The sequence below is a fragment of the Podarcis raffonei genome, chromosome 7, assembly GCF_027172205.1.
Source record: "Podarcis raffonei isolate rPodRaf1 chromosome 7, rPodRaf1.pri, whole genome shotgun sequence".
NCBI lineage: Eukaryota > Metazoa > Chordata > Lepidosauria > Squamata > Lacertidae > Podarcis > Podarcis raffonei.
This window is the reverse complement of record NC_070608.1, coordinates 89,541,186-89,558,336: the sequence shown is the minus strand read 5'-3', so window position 1 is coordinate 89,558,336 and position 17,151 is coordinate 89,541,186. Positions and strand designations below refer to the sequence as shown.

General features: G+C 43.0%; 1 protein-coding gene across 3 annotated transcripts in view; it reads right to left on the bottom strand.

The window, feature by feature from the left end:
* Window positions 1-9,515: 9,515 nt before the first annotated feature.
* Window positions 9,516-17,151, bottom strand: part of RIN2 (Ras and Rab interactor 2) — a 69,285-nt gene continuing 61,649 nt past the window's right edge. For all 3 annotated transcript variants that reach the window (XM_053394898.1, XM_053394897.1, XM_053394899.1), the window contains 2 exons: window positions 14,664-14,827; window positions 9,516-11,785 (listed from right to left, as the gene is read on the bottom strand). In XM_053394898.1, coding sequence (XP_053250873.1) covers window positions 11,465-11,785; window positions 14,664-14,827 — 485 coding nt within the window. In that variant the 3' untranslated portion in view covers window positions 9,516-11,464. The remainder of the gene's footprint in view (window positions 11,786-14,663; window positions 14,828-17,151) is intronic.

Sequence of the window (17,151 nt, the reverse complement as noted above, 5' to 3'; positions counted from 1 at the left end):
CCGATCGGACTTCCGGGTTAGCGCCATTGACTAATGGCGGATTCCCTCCGAGCTCCGGAGGGAATCGGCTCCGCAGGATTTGGGTCTTGCCGCTGCGGCGACGCGGGGACCCTCAGAAATCACAGGCGCTGAAGCCTGTGAACCTGGTGACTCGGCGGGCACCATTTGCGCCCCCCCAACCCGCGAAGGAGCCTTTTTAAAGGCTTCGGAACGGGGGACGGGGCGAGCGGCGCGGTGCTGAGAGTCGACTGCTTCTCCTGCGGAGTGAAGCCGCATGCCATGGTCGGAGAGCGCTGACTTCTTCTTGTGAACAATTGGACTTTAAAAGCAACAACCCGTGAGTAGTACGGAAATTGGATTTGCAAAGAAAAATTTTTTTTGAATTAGGCACGATCGGGGAAGACGCAAACAGGAAGTCCGTCTCCCCGTCTTGTAAATAATTTAAAGCAAGGACTAGTTAACTAAGATCAAGAGAACTTCTTCTTCTTTATTGGGTAAAAGACATTAATTTCACGATTTGGCAGTATAAGTTTACTGGAGGATAAGAGCTAATTTTGAGAGCTGAAGTGCCACCCCCCCGGACCCGGGAGTGATCCGCGAGAGAGCCTGTTTTTTTTTTTTTAAAATTTTTTATTGGTTTTTCCACATATAATATAAAACAGTACAAAAGACAAACACAAACAAACAAACATATAAACATGTATAATTTCATAGATTTTTTCATGTACCCAATTTCAGCGACTTCCCCATGCCCCCCTTTTCTGCATCTCTATTTAAACTTTTTTTCCAGCAACCCCTGATCCAAATTATTATTAATTCCTTTCTTTAACCTCTTTCTTTCCTCTTATCCAATCATTTAACGCTGCAAATCTGTTATGCTTTACCCATGACATTTTAACACTCAGTAATTTTGCAAATATTTTTAAGATAAAATTTAAATTTCTTCCAATCTTCTTCCGCCGTCTCTTTCCCTTGGTCACGGATTCTGCTCATCATCTCTGCTAGTCCCATGTAGTCGATCACTTTCGTCTGCCACTCTTCCAGTGTGGGTAGTTCTTGTGTCTTCCAATACTTTGCTAGTAAAACTCTCGCTGCTGTTGTAGCATACATAAAAAACATCCTATCTTTCTTTGACACCAATTGGCCTACCATGCCCAGGAGAAAAGCCTCTGGTTTTTTGTGAAAGGTACACTTAAGCACCTTCTTAATTTCATTATAGATCATTTCCCAGAAGGCCTTAATCCTTGGGCACGTCCACCAAAGGTGATAGAAAGTACCTTCAGTTTCATTACATTTCCAACATTTATTATTGGGCAAATGATAAATTTTTGCAAGCTTGACTGGGGTCATGTACCACCTATAAATCATTTTCATAATATTCTCTCTTAAGGCATTACATGCCGTAAATTTTATACCGGTGGTCCATAACTGTTCCCAGTCAGCAAACATAATGTCATGACCAATGTCCTGTGCCCATTTAATCATAGCTGATTTAACCATCTCATCCTGTGTATTCCATTTCAGCAGTAAGTTGTACATTCTAGACAAATTCTTCGTATTGGGTTCTAACAATTCTGTTTCTAGCTTTGACTTCTCCACCTGGAAGCCTATTTTCCTGTCCTGTTTAAAAACTTCATTTATCTGGTAATAATGTAGCCAATCTCTTACTTTAAACTTCAGTTTCTCATAACTCTGTAATTTCACATTTCCACCTTCATGTTCTACAATTTCCCAATATTTTGGCCATTTAGATTCCATATTAAGTTTTTTAACTTCCTTAGCCTCCATTGGTGACAGCCACCTAGGGGTCTTATTTTCCAGCAGATCTTTATAACGAATCCAAACATTATATAATGCTTTCCTAACAATATGATTTTTGAAACTTTTGTGGATTTTTACCTTGTCATACCAGATATATCCATGCCAACCAAATCTATTATTGAACCCTTCTATGTCTGTGTTCTCAAGAAGTAGCCAATCTTTCAACCAGCAAAAAGCTGCTGCTTCGTAGTAAAGTTTTAGGTCCGGCAGGGCAAACCCCCCTCTTTCTTTTGCATCAGTTAATATCTTAAATTTTATTCTGGGCTTTTTGCCCTGCCAGACATATTTCGATATATCTTTCTGCCACTTCTTGAAACAGTCCATTCTGTCCACAATCTGCAATGTTTGAAACAAAAACAACATTCTTGGCAAAACATTCATCTTAATAACAGCAATTCGGCCTAACAAGGAAAGTCTCAAATTTGACCATATTTCCAAATCTTTCTTAATTTCTGTCCAGCATGTCTCATAATTGTCTTTAAATAGATTCACATTCTTAGTTGTTAAGTTAACCCCTAGATATTTCACCTTATTTGCTACCATTAATCCAGTTTCACTCTGAAACTTCTCTCTTTCCTCCACTGTTAGATTCTTTCCCAATACCTTTGTTTTTTGTTTATTTAACTTAAAACCTGCCACTCGACCAAAGGCTTGTATTGTCTCCAAGACTTTTTTTGTACTAGTGTCTGGCTCTTGCAAAGTTAAGACTAGGTCATCTGCGAACGCTTTCAACTTGTATTGTTTAGCTCCGACCGCGAGAGAGCCTGTTGAGGAGATATAGAAGAGTTTGACAGCTGTCAAATTAGCTGTCAAGAAGGAAAAAGAGAACTTTGTTTCTGCTGTCTCTGCTGGATATATTTGTTACAATTTGGTTATATTTTGTTGAAAACAAGGAAGAACTGATACAAACTAACTTGATTTTTGGATTTGAACTGGAAGGAAGATTAAGTAACCAAAATCCCTCTAGAGGGGGTTTTGGGACATTACAAGAATGGCTGAAGGAGGAAAAATTCAAGCTAAATTGGACAGAGTTTTTCTTCTCTTGGGAAAGTTACAAGGCCAAATTGATGTTTTGGCTACCAATGTTGCAACTCTGGACTTAACAGTAAACAAATTCATTGAATTTGATAAGGATTTGACTCAGGAAGTTCATGCAGCTGGACAAGAAGAGAAACTTGAGAGATTTGAGAGTGTGGAGAAAGAGATATATGTTGTTTCTGAGGAAAAGGAAGGAGGAGATGTAATGTTGCAGATGACAAAGGAGAGCCAGAGGCCTGACATGATGGTTACAAAGGAAAATAAGTACTGGATGATGAAAATCTGGTCTGAATTGGAGATTGAAGAATGGAGAGATCTCCTTATGTGGAGATCTGAAGACCTATGGATTACAAATTTGATTAAGGTGGAAGTTGGAGCTTTCGGGACATTTGGACTTAAAAGGAGTAAGAAACAAGATTCGGGCTCCACTTTTAAGTATGGAGGTCTGGCTGGAAGAAACATGGACGCTATTGGGACAGAGCTTCTCCGAGATCTGGTGTTTAATACTAAGGACTACCAAAAAAACCGGCAGAGAGGAATTGAGAGAGAATTAAGAGCCTCGGACGTGAGGTCTCCAGGCTGATAGTAGACTAAGACTGCTGGACATTTGTTGGGGATCGAAACCGGGAAAGGGGGGGTGGGGTTTGGGAATCCAAAGGGTGTACAATTATAATCTGTTTTTTTATTTTGTTTTGTTATTAGTATGAAAATTGGGGAATTCGTGGAAGGGAATTTGGGTCGACTTTAGAAAAAAGTTTTAAGAATGAGCACTGATGTACAAATATTGATGTTTATAAGTTAAAATTGGTTTTTCTAAAATGAATTAAATATAAAAGGTCAAAAATTGGGGATAAGAACTTGTTGAACTAACAATTTGAATTGGAATATAAGAAGGGGAAGTGTGGGGAAGTCAGGGAAATATGTTATTGAAAATACGGATTGTAAACTTTATGTGTTTTTAACTTTTTTGTTTTTTCTTTTTTGATTTTTTAATGTATTAAGGTGGAAAATCTCAATAAATATCTTTTTTTAAAAAAAACCAAAAGTGTCCCGATCAATGGAAGACAATAACACAATTAAATTCAAAACAGTGACTCAAGACGCCGGCAGCCCCAATTCTTGGGGGGTGTTTGTGTGTGAGGAGGGGCGTCTGGAGAAAACAGTGAACCACTGCCGAATTGGCAGAATAGAAATACATATGTGGAACCTAATCGATCCTGGCCAGCCCATCATTACCAATTCCTTCCATCTCTCTGCAGTTCAGTGACCTGAAGGGGCATCATCAGAGCCTGAAAGAGGCAGCCCAGAGCATGAAGGGCTGGCAGAGAGAGAAAGGAGGTCCCAAGCGCTCGGGTTCAAGAGCTACGGCCATGCCAGGACCCAGAGAGCCTGCCCCCCCATTCATGCAGTCAAGCAGTGTATAAATTTCATGAAGCAAATGAAAGAAATAGGGAGAGCTTTGGGTCATTCTTAACATTGTTACTGGATTTTTTGGAAAGGGTGGCGGGGGGTTTCCCCCTCCAGCAGGCACCATACCCCCCTCCGACTGTACCCCAAACCAACAGCTTCACTTCTGCAAATGTCCCCACAAAACACAATCATTTCCTTTTTCTATTCCAAAGGCTCCCATAAATAATGGTAGAACATTTGCCCTAATGAAGGCTGAGCCTTTCGCTCGCAAGGCACTCAACCAACCAGAGAGGGGCCACTTACCGAGGAGGCAGGTTTAGTCGTTGTTTGAGGACTATCCCTGCCTCCGGGTCTGGCCTTGACCGGATGGATACTGCAATCAACAGGGGAAACCCACATGACCTGAAGGTGTTGCTTTGTAATGCCAGGTCAATGATGAATAAAACCACTGCCATCCACGACCTGATTGTGGATGGAGGATTTGACCTGGCATGTGTGACAGAGACCTGGTTGGAGGAAGCAGATGGGCCTGTCTTTGCCGCTGCTTGCCCTCCAGGTTTCTCTTACGCACAGCAACCCAGGTCATGTGGGCGGGGAGGGGGGGTTGCAGTGATTTTTAGGAAGTCATTAGCTTGCATCAGGCGTCCTACTGGGAAGACCCAGTTTTCTGAGTGCATATTCTGGAAGTTGGGCAATAGGGGCAGTACAGGATTCCTTTTGGTGTACCAACCTCCCCACTGCACCAAGGATTCCCTGTCCGAGTTGCTTCAGGTCGTGGCGGATGTTCTCCTGGAGACACCTAGTTTGGTTGTCCTAGGGGATTTTAACATCCATGCCAACACGACCTTACAAGGGGCCGCTCAGGACTTCGTGGAAAGCATGGCCTCCATGGGGCTGTCCCTGAATAAGTTTGGCCCAACTCATAGTCATGGACATGCCTTGGACCTGGTGTTCACCTCTAGTGACGTGGGTGATCTGACACTAAGTAAAGTGAAACAAAAGAAGTGCCATGGTCACATCACTTCCTGGTGCAACTGGACTTCTCCGCGACCTTCCCCTCTGCAGGGAGGTGGGACCAATTCGGATGGTCCGCCCCCGCCACTTAATGGATCCAAATGGTTTCCAGAGAGTGGTAGGGGATGCTTTATCCCATGATGATGGCCTTTCAGCTGATTCCCTGGTGGCCCGCTGGAATGCGGAGTTAACCAGGGCTATCGATTGTCTGGCTCCGAAGCGCCCTCTCCGATTGCATGGAGCCCGGACAGCCCCGTGGTTTTCTTCGGAGCTGAGGGCGATGAAACAATCACTGAGACGGCTAAAGCGTCGGTGGCAGAAAACTCACTCTGAATCTGACCGGACACAGGTTAGAGCTCAACGTTGAGCCTACCAAGTGTCCATCAATATGCAGATGATACCCAGCTCTACCTCTCTTTCAAATCAGAACCAGTGAAGGCGGTGAAGGTCCTGTGTGAGTGCCTGGAGGCGGTTGGAGGATGGATGGCGGCTAATGGATTGAGGTTGAATCCTGACAAGACAGAAGTACTGTTTTGGGGGGACAGGGGGCGGGCTGGTGTGGAGGACTACCTGGTCCTGAATGGGGTAACTGTGCCCCTGAAGTGCGCAGCCTGGGAGTCATTTTGGACTCACAGCTGTCCATGGAGGCGCAGGTCAATTCTGTATCCAGGGCAGCTGTCTACCAACTCCATCTGGTACGCAGGCTGAGACCCTACCTGCCCGCGGACTGTCTCGCCAGAGTGGTGCATGCTCTAGTTATCTCCCGCTTAAACTACTGCAATGCGCTCTACGTGGGGCTACCTTTGAAGGTGACTCGGAAACTACAACTAATTCAGAATGCGGCAGTTAGACTGGTGACTGGGGGCGGCCGCCGAGACCACATAACACCGGTCTTGAAAGACCTACATTGGCTCCCAGTACGTTTCCGAGCACAATTCAAAGTGCTGGTGTTGACCTTTAAAGCCCTAAACGGCCTCGGCCCAGTATACCTGAAGGAGCGTCTCCACCCCCATTGTTCTGCCCGGACGCTGAGGTCCAGCGCCGAGGGCCTTCTGGCGGTTCCCTCATTGCGAGAAGCAAAGCTACAGGGAACCAGGCAGAGGGCCTTCTCGGTAGTGGCGCCCGCCCTGTGGAACGCCCTCCCATCAGATGTCAAAGCGATAACTACCTAACATTCAGAAGACATCTTAAGGCAGCCCTGTTCAGGGAAGTTTTTAATGTGTGATATTTTAGTGTATTTTTGGTTTCTATGGAAGCCGCCCAGAGTGGCCGGGGAAACCCAGCCAGATGGGCGGGGTACAAATAATAAATTATTATTATTATAATTATTATAAAGACAAAATACAATTCAGTTTAAACAGCTGACCGTTAGGTCCAGTCGCGGACGACTCTGAGGTTGCAGCGCTCATCTTGCTCTATAGGCCAAGGGAGCCGGTGTTTGTCCACAGACAGTTTTTCTGGGTCATGTGGCCAGCATGACTAAGCCGCTTCTGGCGAACCAGAGCAGCGCACAGAATCACCGTTTACCTTCCCACCAAAGTGGTACCTATTTATCTACTTGCACTCTGACGTGCTTTCGAACTGCTAGGCGGGCAGGAGCTGGGACCAAACAACGGGAGCTCACCCCATCGCAGGGATTCAAACCGCCAACCTTCCGATCAGCAAGCCCAAGAGGCTCAGTGGTTTAACCCACAGCACCACCTGTGTCCCACGAATTCAGTTTACAAATCTGCAAATCTGCTTATTAAAAGGCTGAGGTACTGCTTAATGACACAACTTTAATGTAGGAAGATCAGTGGGTGGGAATCTCAACATTAAGATTCAATATGAGAGTCAGAATCCATTTTCAGTCATAGAAAGATATGGTGCAGCCTTCAGACACTTACTAGTTCCTAAACTTGGTTGATTTATGCAGGGGATTTTTGAGCACATTTGTAAAAAATTGGATTTAGCTGTTGCTAGATTTTTATTTTTGTGATTCTAAGCCTGCATTCCTATACACTTACCAGCAAATTAATCTCATTGAAGTCTGTGGTTTACATGCAAACTATCACCCATCTCATAGTTAAGGAAGCATTCCCTGCTTTAGTAATAAGGTAAAGGTACCCCTGCCCGTGCGGGCCAGTCTTGCCAGACTCTAGGGTTGTGCGCTCATCTCACTCTAGAGGCCGGGAGCCAGCGCTGTCCGCAGACGCTTCCGGGTCACGTGGCCAGCGTGACAAGCTGCATCTGGCGAGCCAGCGCAGCACACGGAAACGCCGTTTACCTTCCCGCTGGTAAGCGGTCCCTATTTATCTACTTGCACCTGGGGGTGCTTTTGAACTGCTAGGTTGGCAGGCGCTGGGACCAAGCAACGGGAGCGCACCCCGCCGCGGAGATTCGAACCACCGACCATGCGATCGGTAAGTCCTAGGCGCTGAGGTTTTACCCACAGCGCCACCCGCGTCCCGTTCTTTAGTAATACTTCCTGCTAATATATTCAGGTGACTTGTTTTTAAAGCTGATAAATCTTCTCTGCCACTACTTTCTACCAGCAAGCATTCTTGAAAAGTTATCAAGTGTCTTAATATTTTACAACACATTTTTCTTCTGCAAGGATGGAACTTGCTTTAACCATCATGCAGACAGTATCTTTGTCACCTGTTTCCAGCCACTGGAAGAAATAGGTTTTCACCTAAGAGTGGAAATTAATGATTACATTTTTTAAAAATGTGCACCAATAAACAAAGATGCCCATGATCTTGAGCTTTTTGACTGCTTCAGCTCTTTCTCTGCCCATTGCAGTCCACTGATTTTCAGTTTAATTCAGCCATTTCCCCCTTTTCTCCACTGCATCAGTGTTGTCCATTAAGAAGAGAAAAGATAGGAGTTGATTTGGAGGCAATGATATTTTAAGCACAGCAACCACCAGCAGGGTATGCCTAATCTTCTGATTTATTTATTTTTAAGTAAAATGACATGAAGAATAATTAGGTGTTGGTTCTGAATTGTGGCAAAAATTTCAGTTTTGTTTAGTACAGAAGAAGCAAATTGTAAGTGTGTATAGGAGCATAGAAAAGCACATGAGATTGTTATAGATACTGGAATAAAGGATTCAATGCCAAAATGTTTCTGGAAGGGAAAACAGAGCACAAAGCACCCACCTTAAAAGAATCCTGAGTGTGTGGTTTCTTCCATCCAACTCCTCAGATACAACTCACCATTTCAGAAACATGAACTTTTCTCACATACAGTATCCAGTTGTGAGTCGTCTCCTGCACTTGTTTCAGTCTTCCCATGGTGCCAATTTCAGGAAAATTAAGCATTTATTCCAGTGATGTATGGTGATTTTTTTCACAGGGGAACAGTTAGGGCCAGAGGCGCCAGCTTGCAAGGGTACTTGGGAACGGGCACAACATTGTGATGTCCTGATGTTGTGTGCGTGAGCATTGTGCCTTCCTCCTTAAGCCAGCAGAAGCTTCCCAGGCTTTGGGAAGGTGGTGGAAGGGCTTTTGGACCCGTCGGAGCATCGCACCTCCCTCCCTAAGCTGAGCAGAAGCTTCCCAGGCTTTAGGAAAGAGATGCCAGGGGAAAATTTAGGGGACTATCCTAGTCCCCCTAGTCCACTGACCGCACACCACTGATAAGTGCATAAAATGAAAGAAGATCAAATGACACAAATCATTTTCAATCTAAGGCAGAGCTGTCACTATGTCCTTAGGATGTTCCAGATGTCCTCATCCTCCAGATATCGGAGTGTTTTTGGCCAGTGTGAGCTCTGCTGATCCCTACAGTGACTGTTGCTGGCACAAGTTTGCTGGCACTTGGCGCAGGGGAACAAGAGCCAGAGCTCAAAACATGATAGCAATAATGTCCACCCAACCTGTTCACATTAAAATAGGTATGCACCCAAGATGTTTTTAAAGTATAATGTGTGAATTGGTCCTCGGGGCTAGTTCACAGATCTATGGCCATTATTGCAGCAAAAGTTATCACAGATCTGTAACAGGAGAAAGTTCCATATATCACCTCAAAAATACAATGTTTTCCAGTGCAGCAAGTTTACACATTCAACTGGCAGTTAGTAAATGATAAAAATGAAGGGATAGATATGAGTGTGTGAACCAGCTCTAAGACTCCAATGTACAGCAAACCACATGAGCTGGACTAAAGAATAGTTTCAGGAGACTAGAAAATGGCTGTGTCTTACAAGTGCAAGAAATGGATGAGTACTTAAATACAGACTATTCACATATACACAAACATGTTCATTATAGTAAAGTATTACAATGTATTATGTGCAAAACTACTGTTTTATCATTTACAAAATGAAATACAACATAGACACATGTCAAGGTGGCAGGTAAGTGGCAAATCAACATGAATACATTTACATACAAAATGCATTTGCAGAGCCAGACACCAATATTCTTTTGGTAACTCCAGAGCATTAAGGCATTAAGGTACAGCAATTAATAACTCAGCACTGGAGTGCATTCACATGGTTTGGAAGCCATCCTAGATGGACAAGATTCTTGGCTTTTGATAAGATCAGTAAGGGACTTATGATCCAAGATTTTCAACCACATCTTACACAATGACTTGGATTGGTTGGTGCTCAGTGTAGGTCTTAATATTTCTGTTACAACATTAAACTATTACAACATTGTCCAGATTTATTTTTGTATCTATTGGATAATTTAATTGTTCAGTCGTGATGTATAGGGGACAGCAAAATCCACCCCATGAAATATCTCTCATCTCCCGCTTCCTCTGGGTCGCACAGAAGATTAGGAGGGAGCGATTACTTTTATTCAAAATTATAACCCAGTTTTAGTTATCTAATATGGAAAGAAGCTTACAATTTGTATGCCTATGGAAAACATTTACTTTTTCAGCCAAAGTAAAATGCATGTGATGTTGCTCGTTTCAGTCTGCATAAATCTGTTTAACCTGTAAATTCAGTTCCTTGCTGTTTCTAACATAACAGATGACAAATCAATATTTGTATATGTACAATATTTCAAACTTTGAAACTCCCCCCCCCAACTTCCTTCACTTACGTTCTGCAAGAAGCCTGAACCAGCAGACTAGGGGTAACCTCACAATCTCTCTCCCCCCCCATTTTGAGTGACTGTCCCTCACATCTACCTTCAACAATGTCCAGTCACTCTTCCATGAAGAGGAGTGATGGAGCTCTCAGCTATCTTTCTTTGGCTAACTTTGTGTACACCAATGGAGTAACTAAACTGTGTTATTTGAAACACATGCCCTAAAACATCTCATTTCTAAAGCAGCCCCACTATGTTTTCTCACTTTCCTAGTCTCTATATTCACTTCTTTCAAATACTTCTGTCCACTTTATCTGTCCATTCAAGATTGCAGTATATAAATAATAATTCAGTAAGTGATACATCAGGTTTGTAAAAGGCTTTGGGTAGCCAATGTCAAAAATACAAATTACTTACAGAATTTTATCAACCTTAAAATGAGTTTGATAGATTTAAAAACACTTAAATCAGGGAAGAAAAGGCAATAAACCATCTAAATCTCACAGGAGTGTTCAATGTAATACTCTAAAACCAGCAAGAGATTTATTTTGTATATTAAATGTTAAAAATCACATGCAGAATTATAGAACATTTTATAGTTTTAAAAAATACTTTAAGGATCAACCATGACAGTTTACCTGCAACTGTTTTAAAATTTCTGTGATATATATATATAAAAAAACAAGCTGCCTTCAGAAAAATAATAATAATTAAATAACTATTTTAGAGAAGGCTGCTACCATCCATATAAGAGAGTTTATTGATGCCCTGCATCGGACAGTTTTGCATATATATGTACACTGGTGAAATGGACAGCCCACCAGCTAGCTTATAGATAATCTGGCCATCAGTAAAGTTAATGCAAACTAGGGCTTGAACTAAGGATGAGAGTAAAATGCAATACAGATGTGCTGATGTGATGTGCAGTATATTTGAGAAGATCAGTGATCCATGAAGTTCAGCCCCCCTTCTGTTCTACAGCTGTACAATGGCCCTGTATATATATTACATTTTGTCAGTGACAGCGATTGTTGTTCATGTTCTTATCAGACATTTGGTTTAGAGCCCTGCAGACAGTGTCTAATGAACTCAAGTCAGCAAGCAAAGGGTGCTTTCAGCAACTTAAAACCCAACCATAAAACACATGAGCTTTATGATGTGTGGTCGCTGTTGTCGTTTTGAAAAATGGCACCATAATTGTCACTGTTGATGCGCTTATAAACAAAATGAAAGACCTGGGGCTGTGGCCGGCTATGCAGTTCAGCTTTGATTTTTTGGGGATAGGTATCTTCTGTCAGCTGTTGCCAGGTGTCATCAATAAAAAGAAACAGGCTATACTCATCAGGAATGTCCACTTTAAACTTCTCAGCACAGAGCCGACACACATCTTCTGTGGTAATATATGGTCTCACGAGCAAGGTTTTCCCTGTGCAGCCACTGTTTACTTCCTGGAATGCAACTCGCAAATAGTTCTGTGAAGTGGGGAAATACATGGGAAGAATAAATATTCAAATTCAAGACCTAATAAAAAAAACCCCACACGATTTCACCTGGTTTGTTGGGCTAATCAATGTGAAATATACGTAGTTGTTCCTCTTGTTATTAATCAGAGGTCCTCCGTGTTCAAGGAAACTTTAAGAGTGGTATACAACTAAATTTTACTCAGAGCAGATCCTCAGAAATTAATGAACCTGACATTAGAGCCATTAATTGCAATAGGTCTACTCAAAGTAAAATGTTCTCAAGCACCCTCCATTCACATCTAAGATATTGAGGCCTCATAGGCCTAAGCAGTGCTGTTCAAATGGCATGCATATTCCATTCCACAAGACAAACTGGTGCAGTAGATGTTCCCTGAAGGCAGAAACTGAAAAGCCCTGCTGTAAGGAAGTAGTGGCAGGGTCCATTCTCAGGACCTTGACTGAAATTTTATTCAACCTGCCCATGTGAGTAAAGGACTCACTTACTAGCCCCAACACTTCCTCTGCTTATTCATTATTAGCATGCCATGAGGGTTATACTTTTGAGCTCACTTTATTGTGTCCTGACAGCAAGCTAAGTGAACTGCAAAGCTATCATCTGTGGCCAGACTGAGTTCCCTCAGCTGCTACCTGGGCATATGCCAGAGGGTGGCAAAGTGTCACTGAGCCTTCTCTGGGGAACGGTGGTTATGCTAAGAAACTCCTATTGTTGAAGAGGCTAACACAAGATGCAGCAGAGCTCAGGAAAGAAAGTGGGCTGAGCCCTATTCACACAAATCAGACATCAGCCAGCGATGCAGATGAAAAGCATACTTTGCAATTCTACAGAGCACATGTGTCTGGCATTTGCTTTTTAATATTGAAATAAGGAACTGGTTTCACGAAGCTCATTTGGGAATATGATTCATGTCTCTTTTCCTGAGTCCAATTTGATAATAATTCAAGCTTCATTAATTCTAGGCAAGGTCTGTGGGAGCTTTTGGTGAACATGTGAGTTGTTATTAGTTATTTCCACCTTTTTTTGCATTTTCATTTAGTGGGAATGCCGGTCTTTTTTATTTATTTTGCCCACTGCAGAAGCAGTATATTTGCTTCTTCATAAATTCATTTCTATGCCACTTTTTGGCGCAAGAAAGGCCTACAATCAACTCAAAATAAAACAATGCAAGAGATAATAAAAGCAATTTAAATGTAACAAAACCCAGAGCAGAATAAAATAAGTAAAGCACAGTCAACAGTGAAGGCAGAGGTGGGGAATAATTGCTTTTCATTGTTAACATTTCTTTCTTCCAGTAAAATAATTAGGAATGCTTTTTTAAAAAAAGACACAAAAGGGCATACGCACACATGCTGGCCATAAGCGGAAACAGACATTGTCTAGAATCTAAGGGAAGATGTGAAAGAGGGAGATTTGAGGAAGGAAAAAAAGGAGGGAGGGGAGAGAGAACGGGAGAAAATAGAAATGAGGAAGGAAGGGAAGAAAGAAGAGCTGAGTGTGCATGTTGGAACACAGCTTGTTCTGACATGAAATGAAATGAGTCATTGGAGGGAGTCGGTCAAATATAGGGCAAAATGTACATTCAGGATGCACCAACAAATACTTTTGTTTCTAAGGGGAAGAAACATCCTCCACATTTATTCTCTAACATGTTTGCAAGTATGGCAACCCAAATCTTGGAGGTTTTTTGCTAACCATAAAATTCAAACAGTGAAACATGCTTTAGCTTTCCAAAAAGTATCAGTGCTGAACTATCATGATACACAGTGCTTTCTTCCTCTTCGGGGGGGACTCAAGGGTATGCAGTACCAGCACCTAGGACTCAGCGACATTCATAAAGAAAGAATGTGTTATAACACTGACACCAGATGCCCCAGTGGAGCCCCGTCTTTCACCAGTGGAATTTCCCTGTACGAAGTTTACAGTGCGTTTAACTGAATCGCTTCTTTGATGTGTCTAGATCCAGCCTTACTTTAACAACTTCATGCTGAGTACCAGCACCTATTTTTCTAGAAAAAAAGCACCGATGATACATAAACTGAAGTTAAGCTTGATTTGCAATTCCATTATCACTACCAAGTTAACAAGCCTACACCAAAATTGCAAGTTAGATATGAAAAGTAATTTTCTCAGACCATGCAAGATCAAAGTACAATTTTAACAGTATTTGTACTTCCATCTTGTTTAGGTGCTCTGACCAAACAGGAATCCTGTAAGGAGGTCTTAAGGAAGAAGCAGCTGCCCATAATCACTCCAGGATCTCCCCAAGAAGAATATGAAACTTTGCAGTCACTTCACATTCAGTGTTATTAAAGTCCTTCCAGGCACTGCAACACGGAGAAGAATCCCTCCCCCCAACGTCATGGCCACATTAGATGAGATGGTGACAGACACCTGTTTCTCTTTATATATCTGCCCCTTGCACATATAAACAAAGACTGAGAACAGGGCCTGTCTTTTAACCGTAAAAAGATCATGCAGGTGAGGGGGCAATGTACATCTTACTGCACATCTTACTGCCCACAGTTGTCTATTTCTTCCTTGGCTCAATTCCAACACTGAAGCTTAAAAAAAGGAGAACAAAAGATGGAGGGGAACAAAGGCATCAGGGTTTGTGTGGCAGGACAGGACACCAGTCTTCTGTGCATATTTTATTCTAATTTCCCCCCATCCCTGGCTTTACCAGTGAATGGAGTGGGGACATGAATGGCAGCCCTGTCAGAACTAGTTTTGCCCAGAGCTTCACAAATGAGGGGGAACTAGAACTAACATCACCAAGGACAATCTACATCTACCACGCTGTCTGTCATATCACACTTATACTCTGCCCACAGTAGAAAAGTCATCATATGGAAAAGTCATTAACTGTACCTGAAAATCATCCACAGACGGAATTGTTCTATTTGTTGTCCTACGCTTATGCCACTGTCGGAGGGTATTCCGGGCTTCCGAGCACAGCAGCCGAGCCGCTTGTTCTTCTTGAAAGTTCTTTATCAAAGAAAGTGCTCCATATGCACTTGTCAAGTAGTAGCCACCTGTGAAAGAATCAGGAGAAGAATGTTCCAGAGATAATTACCAACAGCTTGATTACTTGGCTATATAATCAGTGTGAAACTCAGTATGTCTGTAATTTTCCAAGAGAGACAAGAGTGATCTGCTGTCTTGCATTAAATGAAAGTGCGGGGGGGGGGGGGAGCTGGAGATGTTGGACTCCAGTTTCCATCAGCCGCTGCCCGCAGGGCCAATGCTCAAGAATGATGGGAAGTGTGCATCTGGATAGCAACAAGTTAGCTATCAATGTGCTAGTAGTTTGTTCTTGTTTTTATTATGTATTTTGTGCTTTTATTTTGTATTTTTATACTGTGAACCACCCTGAAATCTACAGATCATAGAATAGTAGAGTTGGAACGGACACCGCCCCCCCCCCCCCAATGCAGAATGCAGGAATCTCAGCTAAAGCATCCCTGACAGATGGACATCCAACCTCTGCTTAAACACCTCCAATGAAGGAGAGTCCATCACCTCCCAAGGGAGTCTGTTCCACTGTCGGAACAGCTCTTACTGTCAGAAAGTTTTTTCTGATGTTTAGTCGGAATCACCTTTCTTGTAACCTGAAGCCATTGGTTCGGGTCCTACCCTGTGGAGCAGGAGTAAACAAGCTTGCTCCATCTTCCATGTGGCAGCCCTTGAGATATTTGAAGATGGCTATCCTATCTCTCCTCAGTCTCCTCTTGAAGAGTGGTATCCAAATTTAATAAATACTGTACTACTGCTACTACTGCAAATTGGGGGTCTGCCATCCTTCTGAGGTGTGCCTTTGAAACCACAGCCATGCCAGTGGGTTTCAAACTTTGTTCCAAAGAACTAGAGTCTGTATGCAACCCTCTGAGTTGCTTTGTTCTCCTGGTTTCTTGACACCACACACTGTGGCAAGTATAGCACAAACATCAGGAAGATTACTTAAAGCAGACTCTGGTGTTTGTTGCAGTTCTCATTCCGGCTGTACTCAAATGCTCTTCCACATTAGATGGAATTCTGTTCATGCCCCCGCCCACCACCGGATTTCTGGAAAAGACAAATGCAATATGTTGCAAATAGTAACACAGAGAAATCCGATGCAGTTTGGAGGCCAAGGAAGTATCAACATCCAGCTGCTTGGCCAGAAGCTTGGCCCCGCTTGTTTTTGTTTTGCTCTTGGAAACAGAAGTTCCTTGCCAGATTCCACAGCTTCAGCATTCTTTTGCTCCCAGCTGCCCAGGAGGGGAGGGGCCTCTGGAATCCCTCACTACTCCAGGCTTAGAACGAGCCAAGCAACTGCAGAGGCAGGAAAAGTTTCAGAGCCACAAGCAGGAGACGTATTCCAGGCCATATTTTAAGAGCCAAGTCATTGTTGGTTTGTTTTTTTGCAAATGTCACCTTAATAACAAGCCCCTTGTTCTCAAGCAACCTAAATAAAAGTCAAGAGGAATTTCTAGTAATAAAACTGATTCACATATTCTTCTCCCATTCTTTCTGCATGGCAGAAAGAGTGTATTTTTGGTTGCCTGAGTATAAACTGGAGAGCTGCTGCTACCTCTGTGTGGCTTCTCCACTCCATGCCTTTTTGACAAAAATGACTAACCTGTGTGTTAAAAAATAACAATGAAGTGTTCCTCAAAGGGTTTCGAGTACAGGCAAAGACCATTTTACATTTGTTCAATGCACACACGATTGTGACGCACACATTGCCGCAACCCAGAAGTGCCCAGAAAAGGGGGTGGAATGGGGGGGGCTTACACACACTCCACTAACACGAGTGGGCCAGGAACGCAACCCCTGCACAAATAACAAATAAAGTGATTTTACTATGAAACAATCCTTAATTAAAATCCTGCCTCTGTTATCAGCTCTCTCACATCCTCAGTGCTCTCCCCTTTTGGTAAGATGAATATCTGCTTGCTATACAGGGCTTTGGTGCTGTGGTCTAAACTTCCCGGCCTCTTGGGCTTGCCAATCAGAAGGTTGGTGGTTTGAATCCCTGTAACTGGGTGAGCTCCTGTTGCTCTGTCCCAGCTCCTGCCAACCTAGCAGTTCGAAAGCACACCAGCGCAAGTAGATAAATAGGTACCGCTGTGGCAGGAAGGTAAATGGCATTTCCATGCGCTCTGGTTTCTGTCACGGTGTCCCGCTGCACCAGAAGCAGTTTAGTCATGCTGGCCACATGACCCAGAAAGCTGTCTGTGGAGAAACGCCGGCTCCCTCGGCCTGAAGCAAGATGAGTGCCATACCTCATAGTCACCTTTGACTGGACTTAACCATCTAGGGGTTCTTTACCTTTACCTATCTGCTTGCTATACAGGGCTTTGGTAAGGATTGCTGA